At 44.8% G+C, this 16,463-nt stretch overlaps 2 protein-coding genes and 1 long non-coding RNA gene across 3 annotated transcripts in view; all 3 read right to left on the bottom strand.

Moving 5' to 3' along the window:
- Positions 1–144: 144 nt before the first annotated feature.
- On the bottom strand, positions 145–8,044 carry LOC131885651 (uncharacterized). Its single transcript, XM_059233762.1, has 6 exons — positions 7,699–8,044; positions 7,533–7,640; positions 4,329–4,404; positions 4,135–4,256; positions 2,688–2,882; positions 145–859 (listed from the first exon to the last, which is right to left on the bottom strand). Exons 1-6 carry the CDS (start codon positions 7,844–7,846, stop codon positions 651–653), a joined length of 858 nt encoding a protein of 285 aa, XP_059089745.1. The 5' UTR covers positions 7,847–8,044; the 3' UTR covers positions 145–650.
- LOC131885655 (uncharacterized) lies at positions 7,169–7,532 on the bottom strand. Its single transcript, XR_009373859.1, has 2 exons — positions 7,445–7,532; positions 7,169–7,372 (listed from the first exon to the last, which is right to left on the bottom strand). It is a non-coding gene; the product is annotated as an uncharacterized LOC131885655 (long non-coding RNA).
- A 127-nt stretch (positions 8,045–8,171) lies between the features above and the next one.
- LOC131885636 (dnaJ homolog subfamily C member 13-like) overlaps positions 8,172–16,463 on the bottom strand; it is a 10,028-nt gene continuing 1,736 nt past the window's right edge. Inside the window, exons 3-15 of the mRNA XM_059233745.1 lie at positions 15,896–16,400; positions 15,434–15,817; positions 14,962–15,372; positions 14,419–14,892; positions 12,079–14,072; positions 11,781–11,988; positions 11,097–11,693; positions 10,858–11,026; positions 10,522–10,788; positions 10,149–10,431; positions 9,687–10,073; positions 9,467–9,614; positions 8,172–9,021 (exon numbers count right to left, since the gene is read on the bottom strand). Coding sequence (XP_059089728.1) covers positions 8,674–9,021; positions 9,467–9,614; positions 9,687–10,073; positions 10,149–10,431; positions 10,522–10,788; positions 10,858–11,026; positions 11,097–11,693; positions 11,781–11,988; positions 12,079–14,072; positions 14,419–14,892; positions 14,962–15,372; positions 15,434–15,817; positions 15,896–16,400 — 6,175 coding nt within the window. The 3' untranslated portion in view covers positions 8,172–8,673. The remainder of the gene's footprint in view (positions 9,022–9,466; positions 9,615–9,686; positions 10,074–10,148; positions 10,432–10,521; positions 10,789–10,857; positions 11,027–11,096; positions 11,694–11,780; positions 11,989–12,078; positions 14,073–14,418; positions 14,893–14,961; positions 15,373–15,433; positions 15,818–15,895; positions 16,401–16,463) is intronic.

The following is a 16,463-nucleotide window of genomic DNA, read 5'->3' as shown; positions in this document are numbered from 1 at the left end:
CGTTCGTATGGTTCAGCAGGTGTTGGAAAGGTTTGTCATGGCTCCGTTTAGGATCCAGATCTGATCTGGGATGGTTGTTGATGTGGTAATGGCGATAAGACGAAGGGAAAGAGGATGAACCAACTGAGACTCGGATGAAATCAAGGGGGGGGAAGCTTGTTGCTTTTGAAGTCTTTCGTTTTCGCTTGAAAAGATTGGGATAAAAGGGAACGACGGACAGGCAGAGAGGACAACCACAGAACGAGATGGAGAGAAGGGGAGAAAGAGAGAAGAGAAAGAAAGGCGGATAATTGCCGAAGAGGAGGATCCTATTTCATGCACAATTTTAGGGCGTCCCAAGTTGGTGTCCTCTCATCACAGTAAGAGAGAGAGAGAAAGAGAAAGAGAGAAATTGAGAAGGAAGGAGTTAGAGAGTTATGGGGCCACGTGTTTGGTGGGAACCGTCGAAAAGGAGGACCTTTAAATTGTCGCACACGGGGATGGTGGTCCTCTAATCAGAGGGATCAGTATTGACATTGGAGGTTGCGCCAATCTAACAAAAAAAAGACTCTCAGTAACAAGGGAGACGATTGAAAATGAACTGTGTGCAATCATCGATTTGTGAAGATATGAAATGCGCGTATGTTGGTGTACATTATTTATTCCTCAATCTAGACTTCAATTTCAGTGGCAGTCCCATCCTTGGCCGATGAATCCATTTCAAATATGGGGATGTTATGCAAGTCTTGAACGTGAACCATGAGTTCCATCGGACTGCCAAAGCTCTCTTCGCAAGAGCTGCACAAAAGCGAAACGGGTGGTTGCGGAACCACTCCACCCGCGGGGTGATGAGGGGGAGTCCTCTGGGGATGGGGACCACCTGAAAACGAATGTAACACATGTTCTTTGATGAATATGAGTGTTATTTTCATTGCGACTCTTGGTCTTGTCATGAAGTTGAATTGTTTATAGATGAGGGTATAAACATATCAAAAGGTGGCTTAAATGTCGTAATGAAAAATTGGTCAAAATTGGAGAAAGCGATGTACTAAAAAAGGCTACATTCTATAACATTAAAAGCAACTGACTTTGTTTGGATCCACTTTTCCGCCCAAGAAAAGAGATCTGGGAAGATGGAGTAGTTCTTCAAAACGTCGCAACTAATGGTGAAGCTCGTGTTTTAGTGTAAGTAAAATTGATGCCAGTGGTCGGTTTCTCTCACCAAAAAGACAATTGCGTTCATTGTTGATCCTTCACATCAAAAAGTCGAATTTGACTTTTGACTAAAACTACCAGATGGTGAACTTGAATGATAAAATGGCCAAAATATGTCAAAATGACAGTAATTGTCTTTGTAAAGCAAAACCAAATATGTTAAGCATGTAGGTGGGCGAAAATTAATTAAGTACGGTCTTAATTTTCCTCCGGCGACCAAGCCTAATCAGGGAGTATCAGATTAACGAACCAAAAAAAAAAAAAGAATTGAAGCCTATTAGTCCGTTAATCAAAAGCTCACACCGCCAATCAGCAGATAACGTTAACAATTTACGCTCACCTTTGATTAGCGTCATGGTGGAATGATTAATAGGGGATGATATGATAGGTTTAAGTGATTCCATTATTTTCTTACCGCCAGGGGTCTAAAGCGTGTCATGGGCCGTTTGGGCCGTTGTACGCGGCTAACTCTAGTTTGGGCTAGGGCTAGTTTGGGCCACTATTAGTTTTTTTGCTTTTTAGCACTACCATGGCTTGAATCATAAACGTTATGGTTTTGAATGAAAACATTGGCGCCTAGGTGCACATTTCTTTCACAACCCACATCAATTACTTGTCTGAAAAGTATCTCTGCTTCAAGCACTTCAAGATCTGTAAATCGACTGAACTGGAGAATCGAGTTTCGCCCCCGGAGATAGTTAAGAGAATTAGGTCAGTTGATTTAACCACGGACTTCTAGAAATATGGACTGCGAACAAGCTTCCCGGCAAATTGCCCTGCTCTTGGTCATAGCCACTCTGAGCCACTATTAGAATTAAAGTAATAAAATAAGAAACGTAGATCTCTTCAATTAACGGTAGATCAACTTTATATCATTTACATGCAAAGTCGATCGTTTCAAAGTTATGTTGTCAAGAGCTTATGTAGCTGACTGAGAGCAGGCCGAAAATTCAAATTTTATGTAGTATTTACTACATAACTTTGAACATGTTTCCTGAGTTCCCTAATCATAGGTTTAGGCTCAAACTTGGCTGAGTTCATCTATTCAACAAGATTTTGTGGTCGTATCAAGTGCTTATTTGGAATAAGATGAGCGGTTTAGGAGATAGGATATTTTTGCTTCCATTTGCAGTCCATATCTCTAGAAGTCCGTGATTTAACAAACAGAAATATGAAACAAAACGATTTGGCTGGCAGACAAGTAATTCATATTTTTTTGAATGAGATATGTGCCTAGGTGTTTATGTTTTGATTCAAAGCTAAAATTAAAAAAATGATTCAAGCCATGGTAGTGCTAAAAAGCAAAAAAAAAAACAAGTATCGGCCCAGACTAGTCCCAGTCGCCTATCACTGCCCAAACGGCCCATGATACGCTTTTAACCCCTGACGCCTGACGGGAAGAAGATAATGGAATCATCTCAAGCTTCAAAATCATTCCTTATTACAGAATAAATTGTCTCAAGTCTTATGGGTGCTGGGTGCTATTTACTTACTGGCTGAGCACTGATGTTGCTCCATCAACCCCCGGGAAGCGTCAGTCGATGGGTGGGAAGAATTGGTCACGTTCCATTTTGGTCCACATTTGCAGGTAAATCGGAGCTTGCAATAGAACTTCTTGTGGTTCATGATGTCTTTCAAATTGGAAAACAGCTCCTTGCAATTGCCACAAATCAAGATGTCAGCAATATCTGAAAGTGAATGGAGCTGTTCTTGTACATACATTTTGGTTTAATCTACAACAGAGGTTAATATAGGTAAGGCTAAATTTTGTCTTCATTTTATGTGTTGGGGTATGGTTTGGGAAAGGGGTGAGGGGATGGGTGGGGGCGGGGTGGTGGTGGTGGTGGTGGTGGTTGGGGCTGAATCATCGGAGGGTTGAGCCTCGACTGACCATCGAAGCCAGCCATCCGATCATCCATCTACAAGTTTCGACTGGCTAGTATCATATTTATTCTCTGTCTTCGGGTGTGGTTAGCGTCTAAAAGGGACAATTCGAAATCGAACCAGGGTCCCCTCTTATTTACAAGAAAAAACCGCGACGGTCACTGCGCCATGCCTCCTTAAACGTTATCAATCCAAGCCATCTGGGGACAAGAATCTGGCCTTGTTTGGTTTGCATTAGCATTAGGTGCTCATTTATTTGACTTTAAAAGGAGAAATCTAAGTCTTTGAATGTTTCTCTCCCTCCTGCGAACAGGTTTTTCCCCGCTTTGGGTAAATGGGTTGAGATTTGATATCAAAGATACAAGACATATTTTTTAGGGTTGGGTTTTCACGGGCTTTTCTAACCGCTACAGGGAATATAATCCTCAGTAATATGTATTTGAAATGAAAGGTTACAATTCATCTACTTATTGCCTTTCAATTTTTATATGATATTTGGTCTACCAACGAATTTGAGTTGGCACACCGAGCTAGTCCTTGAATGTAGGGTTGATCTGGTATGCTATCTAAAAAATTGTCCAAGTCTGACTTGAAAGATGCAACAGGATCAACAAGGCCTACGTATTCCCCACGAACTTTAGAGGGAAGCAAAGTAAACAAAGAAGGAGCCCGAGAAAAAAGAGAGTTGGACTTCATTGTTTTAACTAGCCTGGATTCTCGAGGGCTTGAAGGTGCTCTCAAAACGCACGTTAAGCCTCTACGGTCACTACAATTGACCCTAAATCCTGGGTTGGGACAAAGCTCAAGGATGCTTTTGAAGACGAACAGTATCAGATACCTTTCGTACCTTCTCTGAACACTGTGCAGTCCCAATTTTTTTAGTCTCGCTTAATATGAGAGCTCTCTCATATCTTCAATGTTCCTAGAAAAAAATCTTTGGACCTGCTCGAGCTTTTGCAAACCTGCTGAACACATTGGAGCCCAAATAGGTGAATCATATTCAAGATGTGGCTGAACAATCGACTTGTACAGAGTTAACATCGTGATTTGACTTACCGTAAGTTTTCAATTCATTGAGATCAGCAGCCGTAATTTTGGGAGTTTCTTCGGTTGATCGCCTTCGTTTCCTGGATTGAACCGTCTCGTCTTTGGGATCTTTGACCAAGACAGAGTCGTCACTAAATTGGCAAAGTATGCAAATGGAACCAGTTATTTGCAATGAAAGAGTGAATCGATGGAAACAAACTTACTCATTTGATTCGGAGGTGCGCTTTGGTTGCTTCCCTTTGCCTTGATGAGATTTGGGTTCAGATACCATGTTCACGTCTAAAAACAGAAATGCAAACTAGCTTTTGAGTCCAAGTTTTGAAATTTAGACCTTAGACTTTCAATACCAAATGCAATTTGCAATTATATCAAATATGCAGATCTTTGAAAAGAAACGCCTCAGTGCAAGAGCACTTTTGTGTGTCAGTCAACAAACCAAGTTAGAAATATGTGTGCTGGCCTTTATGATTAGATTCTTAAAAGATAGTTCTGTTCAACTAAAGTACGTGAAAGGAACAAAAAATATGCTGGCAAACAGAGAAAATTACCTGTCTCCCAAAGTTAAGCTCAAGCCCCCAAACTTATCTCTAATGATTTGGTTTATTATATCTATCTCAACGACATCCTGTATTTGAATGAAGGTCCTAGCATTGAGCATTCGGATCGAGTTATGTTATTGGCCGTAATGATTATTTTGTAAGGATGTGCTATCGTGACCCGGGCTTTTCAATTTCTAGACTGTAAAGAAATATCATAATCAAAATCTAAGCGGCATAGTGCGACTTAGAATGTAGATTAGACAGAGCGTACGCATGTTGGTCTCATTCGCATCTTTTCGAACTGCATAGACTTTCAGTGAGTCTAACCATATCAGCGATATACACGTGGCTTGCTCTTTCGCTTCTTTTGAAACACCTTGTCCGTATTGACTTGTAAAACTTTGAATTGTTCAAGAGTTTCGTAGTATGTTGACTAACGCCTCAAGAATACTGTTTTGTCATCTTTTCCCGGGGTCGTACATTCGACGTTTCATCTGCACTGCTCCAAGGAAAATTGCCAAAAGAGACCCCTTTTTAGCTTGAACTACATACAAGTGGCACACATTGATAATAATAAGATCACTGTAACATGCAGGTATGACGACTATTACTTTCCCAGAATGATATTTTCTGCAGTTTGAGCAAAAGAGGGGAATTTTTTGTCAATTTTCCTCTAACGTTGTGAAGGCAAATGGGCGTGTGTACGACCAAGCACAAGTAAAGAGAAAAAAAAAATCGTCGGAACAAGGTTCGGTGAGACATAATTTGAAGCATTACGAAAATCTTGAGCAAGCCGGAGTTTGACAAGTCAAACGCACTTGGAATCTACAGAATTCGAAGATGGTATGAACGATACCTTATTCTGTAAGTGTTCAACTGTATTCATGGTCTGTGCCCAAATCCTGATATTCAATCAACGTACAATGAGAGGAAAGGAATATTTTGTAGCGCGAATGATGAAAAAAAAGAAAATTAGGGATCCAACACTGGATAAGAAAATGAAAAAAAGCTGATGGAGTAAATTGGGGTCCGAAACTACTATATAACCTCTTGGCCTATGTTCAAGGGCTTCATAGATCGGCTAAAACCAATTCGTTGGTAGACCAAGTGTTCCATTATTGTAATTGAAAATTTCTCGTTATTTTTAATCAATCAGACATGACATTTTTTACGAAGAATGAAATTCTTTGCATCGGTTAAAAAATCCGTAAAATCTTAGCTACAAAAAAATGAGGCCAAAAAAAACTCACAAAAACGGTTGTTGACATATTTTCGCACAATTTGGGCTCGTCAGTATCCGGTCGAGGTTGGTCATAGTCATAGATAACTCCATAAATTATTTGGTTTTCTATGGTCATAGTCGACTGCAGGGGATTCGGCTCAGCGGATCATGGATTGATTTAGGTTTCTTCCAGCTTTGTATTGGATTATGATGGTACTGATGCTCTCAGTCTTGAACAAACGTGATGGTTTCTGCATGTCAAAATGATCTAATATTGTCCCGTTCAATCAAGGACAATTTAGGATCAATACCTTTTTCTCCGGCGCCTTTAAATGTTCGATTTGCTTCCCTCTAATATTTTTTTTTATTTACTGCCATTATAGTCTGATACGTGATATGATTAAAGCAAAGGGGCAAAAATAAACCCAGGTTGTAGAAGAGGAGAGGAAAAGTAGACAGCAATGATTTGTTTAGGGCATTGATCGTATCAACTTAAGTGGCTATTAATGGTTCCATCAAAGATACATGCTCTTGCATTATTGATTGCTCCACTGACGCTTCCGAGTCTAATATCATACTAACCATGGTTAGGATGAAGTTATACAGTCAATAAAATTATAAAAGCCAATATAATGATAGATGAGAAATAAAAGTACTCTTGAAGATTATTGTACACACTGTATTAGATGTGATCCTTAGATTCAATTTTAGAGAAACGAAACCCAATCATGGAAATGATGTACAGGGTGCTTCAAGGGAAACGGAGTTGCAAGCAATGTTCATAAATCTGATATGGTTGGATGGACTCACAAGCATGGAGCTTAAAGCTTTTCGCTATTGAATTCCACCATATAACCTGCGCACATGTGGTGTTATGAAATGATAAAGTTGGAAAAGTTTTATTTTCTAAATGACTTGATCTGATTCCACAAGTCATTGCAATATAACGATTAGAAAGGTTAAGAGTGACGATCTTTTGAGTCTCCAAGTCAGTTGACTGGCCGATCCCCGGTTGAACCAATCGTATTTCTTGGCCAAATATTTGCCACTGAGCTAAAGGCAAATAACACGTTCCACCCATGAGCTAGTCAAAGTGTAATTTTTAGACACGAACTTGTAGAGGTAAGGATTGCAAACGAGCAACTCTGAGCCACTTTTCGAATTAAAGTACTTAAATAAAAAACTTAGATCTCTTCCAATTGAAGGCAAGTCAACTTTATATCTTCTACCTGTAAAATGGTTCGTTTCAAAGTTATGATGTCAAAAGCTTATGTAGGAGGGGACCAGGAAAAGACCGAAAATTCGAATTTTATTTAGCGTTTACAACATAAATTTGGACATATCTTCTGAGTTCTTTGAGACACTTTGCTGTCTTCACAAAACCGGTGCCAAAACGGATTTGGCCAATACTGCCAAAATGATCCCCCATGGTTTAAGGCTCCAGACATGATCGACCAGGTGAGGTATATGTACGTACATGTTGTTCCTAAAAAAGTTCTTAAAATTTTCCGAATTATCCCGTTGATTGCAGCAGGACCCTGAGAGTGTTTTAACCTACCAGAAAATCGACCCCCATGAAAACAAAAAAAAGAGTGTGTACGTAGGTACCCTTGAGAACTAACCGGCCTGTCTAGCGCCTGACTTACCAATGGTTTGACTTGAAATGGTCCGGCCATCTTCGCCCAAGCAAGCGGATCTCGCATCAAATGGACTGGCAAACTGGACGAAGGCATAGCCCTTGTGCATGGAAATCCCTGGAATCGAATAGTCCATGAGGTGGGTTGATGTTGGCCCTGGATCATCCGAACTTACCCACGATGCGGCCATAACGCTGGAAGACCTTTTCCACATCGATCTTGTTCACTTGAAAGGTATTCAGATTGCCCACGAATACGCGGGAATTGATGGCGTGCGGATCCTGAGAACTCGTCTGATTGCCCACTTTGCACAAATTCAGCATGATGCAGAGCAAGTGCTATCCTGAATCTCACTTAACGAAGAGATAGATGGTTTATATAGTGAAATAGATGCGGGAACGGATTGTCAAAGCCCAGCTGTCAGATCATTGGAGAGAAGAAGGGAGATGGCCAAAACTAGCAATCCATCTATCTCTCCCTCTTCTCTGGGGGGTGCCCCTCCTCATCCTTCTCCAACTCCTCTTGCCAAACTTTCTTCCTTAATGATCAACCGAGCGCGACGTAAAGAGGGAAGGAAAGCCGTTCCCGAAAGTGGAGCAACAAATTCCATCTCGGCGAATCAGTGCCATCTAGGAGACAAATCAGGCATTGGGATTGTTCCATGAGTGGAACATGCTTTATTCTCGCTTCATGATGATTGTGATGTGATGGTATGGGCTTTCAAAACGAACTAATAAATTATATATGTGATGGTTACGCGGAAAATTGTTCCAAGAGCAGCAGCAGCAGCAGCGAAGGCGGCAGCGGCAGCTGGGCCAGAGACAGAGTAATAAAAGTAACAAAAATAGATATAAATGGACATTCAACTCAATGAAAGGTGCGTTAAGCAGTCTCCCAGGAGAGGCGGTTTCTTTGGAAGAGCATCATGATCAATCTGGGGGAAATAGCAAAAAATTGGCCTCGGACCTCGAAACCGATTTCCAGTTGGAAACATGAATGACCAAGAAGAGGGATTAGCAATCGTCATGATCGTCGTGGTCGTCGTTACAGAAGTAGAAGATGCAGTAACAAATAGTCATAGTATTAATCTATCACAGTTTCTGGGCGGTGGACAAAATAACATGATCTGGGTGTTCGTTCGAGGTTTGTTCTAGAGTAGCGGGTTCTGCATGGATGAGGACAAGGAGCTGTTCTTGTCCTCCATGGGCGGAGGCATGGTGGGAGCGGGTTTAGCCGTGGAGGTCAAGTAGCCGGCCACGCCAGGCGTCGCGGTCAAGTAGCCGCCACTGTTCTGACTGGTGATGAAGAGGTCATGCTTCTGCTGCTCGAATTGTTTCCACACGGAGCTGGCCTTGAGGAGGGCGCTCACTTGCTCGCCGTGTTGGAGCGAGCATTGCAGACTTTTGAGCCCTTTTACGATGAGGGCGCGCGACTCTTGATTCGTCAACGGTGAATCCAGTAAGGACAGAAGGTCTGGGATCAACCCGCAATCCAAACTCTGAAGGATAGAAGGTTGCATTAGGAATGATAAGAAACCAAATCAGCTGTCCCTCCAGGAAAATTAGAGAGAGAGAAAATTAGACAAAAGAGGTAAAGAAATATGAAAAGTATCTTTGAGAGGTCAACTTTGATGTCCCTACGATTTTTTTTTTCTTCCTCTTGGTTTGGTTTGTTTTTTCACGGGCTTTTCTAACCGCTACAGAGAATGCAATCCCCAGGTTATAATGTGTCTATATATTACCTTTTATTCTTTATATGATATTTGGTCTTTCATTTAGCATTTGTGAGTAACTTAAAAAAATAGACATTGATCATACTGAAATACTTTTGATTTGGCGCAAGGGTTTCACATTAAAATCGAAAGGCTAGATTGAAGCACTAGCAGAGGAATCAGTTCAGCTGGTTATAAGAGAGTTCTTAATTCCTTTCAAGAAGGGACTTACTTGCTTGGTCAGGTTTTCGTGATGCTTCTCAAAGATCCGGCTGAACATCTCGCATGAGACCGGGATCAGATCTTGTCTCAACTTCATGGCACGCTTCAGACTTGGGATGCACGAGATGGTGCCCATGTTCTCCACGCAGACAGCAGACCTTCAATATCCAATGGCAATTCATTAACTTTGTCCAACTTTTTTATCGGATCATTCACTCATCTATCTATACCTCGCTATTTCGTTGGTCACCATGATTCCTGCCTTGACCACTTTCTCATCAATCTGTCCCATGACTGAGAATAGCCTAGAAATGTACCCGGTCCCGGGGATCATCTCGGCCAAATTGGGTTGAGACATAAGTAGTTTGATGAGGGCTGTGCTCACACTCTCCAAACGGGTCTGATCGACCGTTTTGGCACTGATCATCTGAACCACATTCTCCAAGAGATCCGACAAGAACTCTCGGGGCTTTCGCAACACCCAACCCGGATTGGCGTTGAAGAGTCGGATGTAGATCCCGGAGATGACCAATTCGTTGCACTCGAGGTTGATGTTAAGCTCTTGCTCCGATGGGTTCCACGGGATGTCAGGACGACTCTTGATGTGATTGTAATGACTAGATTGTTGAAAGGGAGGGGCTTTATTTAGCATTTTTGTTTCAATGCCATCAGCTTCAATTCTTAGTCCATACCTCATGGCCAAATCATGGATGTGCTTCAAGAGTTTCTCTCGGGTGTCCTCGTTCCATATGAGCTCCGGATTCTCGTGATTAGTTTCCAGAAGCTGTACACCCGTCTCGGGGGATTTCTTAATCGCGTCCAAGAAGATCTCGGGGATGAACTTGTTTAAGACGATCCGCACTTTGGGACCCATCAACTTGTCCGCAGACATGGTCGAGAGCGTTTCCGCAGCAATCTCGCGAGTGGGCTGATCATTGGAACAACAAAATATCTTGACCAGGCAAATCACTCCACCTAAAGAAAAAAGAGCAAAAGAACACACCAAAAAAAAAAAAGGAAAATCAATTGAAACCCTCGTGGTGGTGTGACCATTTCCTAACCCACCTGTAGTGAGACACTCCTTGACTAGACGGGTGTCTCCCATGAGACTCCGGAACACGGTTAGTGAGAGCTCTTGCTTGGCCTCTAGCGAGTAGATCACTTGGATTAGATAGGTGAGCACACGAGAGGCCGAGATATCGTCCACGCATTCAGAGCTGCCGGTCACATTGGACAACACCCTCAGAGTCATCTCTTGGACATTCGGGTAGGATTCGAGTCTCAACAGACAGAAGAGTAGTTTGAAGTGTCCGATACATTGGATTTCGACCCCTGAAAATTGGGACAGATTGGGGAATCTAGGATCCATACAGGTCAATCTAATACAAATCTCTTCTTTACCTCGATTGTGTTTGATGACGTTGGCCAAGGACTCGAGAGCCATCTCACTGAATTTCAAGTTCTCGGAGGTGGCCGCTATTTGTCCTTGTGTCATGGATAGAAGTGAGTATAGATACTGGGCCCGTCCATTCAGGAACTCCAGAAGGTCCACGGCAAACCGCTTGGGCTCCTAATCATGACCCCAACAATAAATGAATCAACATCGCCCAAGCAAGAGATCTACGAGTTCCCTTTCTTACCAGGAGAGTGAACATGGGTTGCTGGTTGTAGATTCGCAGGAAGATATCACCCACCACCAACTCGTCTTCGTGAGCGGTGAATTTGAAGGTAGCTCCGAAGGTCGGGTCACACGTCCCCGTTCGCACACTGGAAGTGCTTTCGGTCTCTAGGAAATCCGTCAACTCCGCCCTTGTGCCATTATCCCAAACCAAATAGGGCGTCTCCGAATTGGAGTTCAACAACTTCAAGACCTCCTCCGTCTCTCTGAGAGCCATTTTGGACACGATGTAAGGAGTGAGCATTGCTCGAAGACTGTCTTCAATCACTTGGTTCTTGGGAGGTTGAGGCACCTCTGGATCCTCTTGTGGGGCGTGACCTAATCCGGCCAATCGAGCACACGCCACCACGGCCAGCTTGGCCAGTCGATTGGCCACGGCCTGTTGACTAGTGGCCTCGTTGGCCACCACTCCGCTCTCTTCCAAGGTGTAATCATATTCGAAGAGGAACAAGAGCAAGTGCCACAGGACACCGGCTTGGAGGAAATGCATCTGGAGGATCTCATCCACGGCCATGGCTGACACACATTCGGCGGCCACGGAGCATAATGCCGTCAATTGCTATGGGAACAATAGATGATTGAGTTTTAGATGGGTGGGTGGTTTGTTCTTCTTCAATTTGATCCAGTGATCATCCGGTGATCTTACTTTGTAGTAGAAGACCCGGCAAATGTTCTTGACCAAATCCGGCATTTCAACCATCTTTGTGCAACAAGCGGGGAACTCCGAGGCCACGGCAAAGAAGCGAATCACATGAATGCACACTTGAACAGCCACATCCGTGGGCTTGGAGTCTTGACCCAGAACGGAAACGCATCGCTCGAAGGCTTGATACAACACTTGAAGTCCGTCCTCCCTAAAACAAAAAAAAACACACATGATATCAATTATATGATACAAGGTTCCAGTCAATTAGCGATTGCACTCTTATGAAGAGGTCTCATACCTTCGAAGCTCTTCCGCATTAAGCGCTGAGCATTTGACCGTGAAGTAAGCGCATTCACTGGCCGCCGCCAATAACGGCGCTGATTTGGAGAAAAGCTTCTCATCGGCCGTTTCCATTTGAATGGTCTTGATGAGCATTGGATATCCGGCGTACTTGTACGGATGAAGTTCCTTGGAATATCGAGAGAACAAAATGCTCTGAGCACGGAGGATCAGGACAATATTTTCCGGACTCGGGTGGTCATTGCTTCGAGTGGATCGACTGCAGAGGAACTCGTAGGCCGCATTGACCTTCTCAAACATGGTTCGCCCTTGCGGGTTCTTATCCGGATGGTATTGCTGAGCCATCTTGAAATAGGCTTTCCGGATTTTGCCCTCCTCGGGTTCAATGTTGGCCTGCAACCCGAGGACGGCCAAAGCATCTCTGGTGGTCATGGACGACGGCTTCTTTTCCACTTCCAATCTCCAGGCAGCAAGGACTTCCTTCAACAGGCTCAAGGGACTCATAATGGGCCATTCGGGGAACTTCACCTCATCACAGAGGTTCCTTAAGTAGTAGATATCGCAGAAGAGCTCGAACTCCAAAGCCGGATAGGCGACCAAGGGGATGGGGCAGTATTGATACAACGCTCGCACATTCGACTTCAACCTCGGGGTGAAATCGGCTAGATGATAGGCAATCTTTTGAATCATGAATTGACGCATCTCTGAATTCCAAATGGCTTCAGGGGTGTCAAATTCACCCAGGAAGATCTCGGCAAATCGCTCCGGCCCATGGTTCTCCAAATATGCCACCATGGCATCGGGCAACATTTGAGCCAATATCGACTGACTGCCGACAATGGCCTTCTTTTTCTCTTCGGATCGAAAAGCCTGCTTGGAATGGGCCATGGCGAGAAACCGCCCAATGGGCAGAACGTTCGAGCCCGTGTACATTAGTACGAAGAAGAAGAATCCCGTCAGATAGAGCGTGGCCAATCGAGCATTGTCCTCCAAGACGAGATGCAGAAGAATCGAGGTCTTTTCGACCAGGGTGGGATCGAATGTGAGCAGTAGTTGGACCAAGTGAGGAAGATTGGCCGAATCGGACAGGGCTTGCTTCACTTTGGGCAAGGGTCGAATGATGGCGCCGTCCTCGTCTTTGGAGGGATAATATCGACACACCGAGATCAAGATGGATAATATCAAGGACGCCATCTCGGACTCGTTCATCACGGCTTGGCCTTTGGCGATCAAGTTCCACTTGAGTTGAGCCACCTGCTGCAGTAGCTTCCAGCTTTCGAGGCCTTGGGCCCAGACTTTGCTTTTAGGATGCACGGACTTCTCTTGGAAGAGCTTTTGGAGCTCCGAGAAGCTCAACGGACCATTGCGCTCCTTATCAGCATTTCCATAATACCATTCCTTTTCCTGACACTCTTGCTGACTCTCCGGGTTGACCTCAATAGCCGTGGTATTGTTATTTACCACAGCTCTGGAGGTGTGCAGATGAGCCAAGGGCAGAAGATCCACCATGATTCTCACCCCATTGGCCAGGGTGAAGGCGTGAGCATTGTCCTTGTGGCACACCAATTTGTTCAGGAACAGCAGAAGTCGGTCACGTTCCATTCGGTCAGTGGTGCGCTCCAGCATGGCCACGATGTACTTCGTGTCATGGAAGGACCCAATGTCGTGGAAATGACGCCCATAAACAATGGCCATGGCTTGCAGACACAAACATTTCATCTCGGTCTTCGGTGTGAGTAGGAAGCGATGGTAGAGGTCGTTGAAGAAGTCTGACGGCTTGTGGATCACGGACTCGATCCCCGCCTCAGACTGGTCCTCTTCTAGGAGTAAACGGAGGAAGTAGTCGCCGATTTTGATCTCCTCCGAGAGTGAATTGTAAAGCACTTCGAACTCCGCATAGTTCCACGAAATCAACGACCCACCGCCCAATTCTCGGTCTTGAACAAACGATTGGATCTCACTCTCCAGGCTCTCTCTTAGTTCTTGCCGAGTCTGTAAACGAGAAACAATTGATGATGTACATTCGTAATGGTTGACTAGGCCGCGCGTCTATCACTCTGAAAGTGGATGAGAAGAAGGGTCATTGTCGTTTCTTCCGGACCTGGTTGATTTCCCTTCAGTGGTTGGACGGGAGGATGAAGATTGCAGTTTTCCTATCATTTAACAAATTCGAAATTTATAGGATTTATAGGTACGTGCATGAATCAAATAGGTTTATACGAATTAATATCGTTTCATGCTTTTTGGTTCGAATCGAAACTCGCAAACGACGAAAGTATCCTTGTCCTTTTTCTTTTAACATATTGATTGGTTCCTGTAATTAATAATAGATGCTTACCTTAATGTTCCAGATGAGATCTGGCTTGGAGTGGTTCTGATTGAACATGTAGTAGAAGAGCGACCAATTCAGTTTGGTCTTGATGCGTTGTCGGCGTTTCCGCAGCACAATGGGTCGATCCTGGTTCTTGTGGAACTTGGAGCTCAAGCTCGTCTCACCTTTCTTGAGGTTCACCGGGAACTCTTTGCCCATTTTCGTCTTCCAATGCTCCATAGCCACGTCGATGTACTTCTCGGAGGCCTTCCAAGCCTCCTCTGTGTACTTGATGGTCTTCTCAGAGACCACCTCCGCCGTTTTGGCGGCCGTGGTCTTGGCGTTTTTCAGTCCACGCCCAGCCACTCGTAAGACAGCATTGCCCTGCCCACTTTCGGCGTCGGTGACGGCTAGCTTTAGATTGTCACGAACATGAAGTCGATCCACGTCCTTGGTGGGAGTTTGGTCATTGGACGTGAGGTAAGTGAGTAATCCTGCCGGCTGAAAGAGCAATACAAGGCAGAGAAAAGTGAACCGAGAGCGTCTTCGTCACACTTGGAGAGTACTTACGAAGACTCGATCCAAAAGGTCGATGGCATTCTGATTGTCTGTGGTCCAAAGGCCGACCAAATGTCGCGAGAGCTGACAATTCGTCAGCAATCGGTTGTCCTCGGACTTGGTAAAGAGAGCACTCACTAAATGAATGGGCAACGCCCCTTCTGAAAGGGCCAACAGCTGCATCTTGTGCCCAATTTCTTCCGTACCCTCTTCGATGATGGCCTTCATAAGAAGACCGGCCCCTTTCACGATACTATGCGAGGGCTGTTGGAATAATCGATAGAGAGTTCGGCCTCGATCCGCTACTTTTTCCAGGAGCAATTCGAACTGTTTCCCGTCCGTGGTCTCACTGTATGGAGCGCACAAGGAGAAGGTTAGGAAGTCCAACATGGCGGAGACAATCAAGGCGCCAGTTCCTCGCACCTAGAAGATCATCCACAATTGAGTCAGGTCGATTCAGCTCAAGGCAGTCTCTTCGACTTACCACATGCACTGTCCACATATCCAAAAGGGCATCCAGGAACTTGTCCGAGCTCAAGAGACTCGATTTATTCAACTGCTCTTGTCTCAAATCATAGTTGTCATGCATGGGCTCCATTAGGGCACAGATCATGTCAATGGCCGCGTGACTGATTCCGTCATGACCGAGTTTCAGGGCTCGAGCCACCTTCATGCCGATTTTTTCCCGGAACCCGGGAAGAGCAGTGAATCCGGCGAATCCAGCCTTGGAAGCCACCAATCGGCGAAGAGCGTGGAACTGCTGTTCCAGTTCCTCGATGGGCAGCTTGTCCACTTCGGAGACATCTCGGTTTAAAATGGACACTAGGGCGGTTTGTATCAGCTTCTCCTTGTTCTCGGCGAATAAGTGCTACAAAATCGAGGGCGGATAGCTCACAATAGCTGACAATAGCTCACAATCAACAGAGGTGTAATAGAGTAAACTCACTTCTTGCGTGACAGCGTGCGTCAGTCCACTGTAAGACACATTGGCGTTAAAGCGAGAGATGGCGTCGGCGAACTTCCAGCCCACGGGCGGAGAGGCCAACAGTTTCAAATGCATCGACTCGACTTCCTCCTCGGCCGCACATTCCAGCGGACAGAAGCGTTTGCCCAATTCCACTGGTGTCATTCGCACGTGGACATCGCGGTTCCCGGATCCTCGAACTCCATCCAAGAACGAGGCCAGCAAGGAGTCTCGTTCCGTGGACGTGTAGCTACGGAGCTCCCCGGAATTGAACTGAATGGAGAAGAGCTGCGTGTTGTCCAGATGGCGAATCAAGGCCGCCACGGAAGAGAGCGGTCGCAAGGAGACGATGCTGTAGGTGGCCGGATCTCGCTCGATTAAACAGGTCTCAGACACGCAGAACTTGCGTCGCACCGGTCCCTCCGGATGACGGGCACTGTGCTTGTACACGAGGAATTCTGATATGGACGTGATATGCAAGTCGTCGCTGAAAATAGGGAGTATTCATTCAGATGCAGGGAAGTGTTTAAAAAAAATTTGACCCCCCCCC

Source organism: Tigriopus californicus, chromosome 8, assembly GCF_007210705.1.
Source record: "Tigriopus californicus strain San Diego chromosome 8, Tcal_SD_v2.1, whole genome shotgun sequence".
Taxonomy (NCBI): Eukaryota; Metazoa; Arthropoda; class Copepoda; order Harpacticoida; family Harpacticidae; genus Tigriopus; species Tigriopus californicus.
This window is presented reverse-complemented; position numbering and strand designations above follow the sequence as displayed.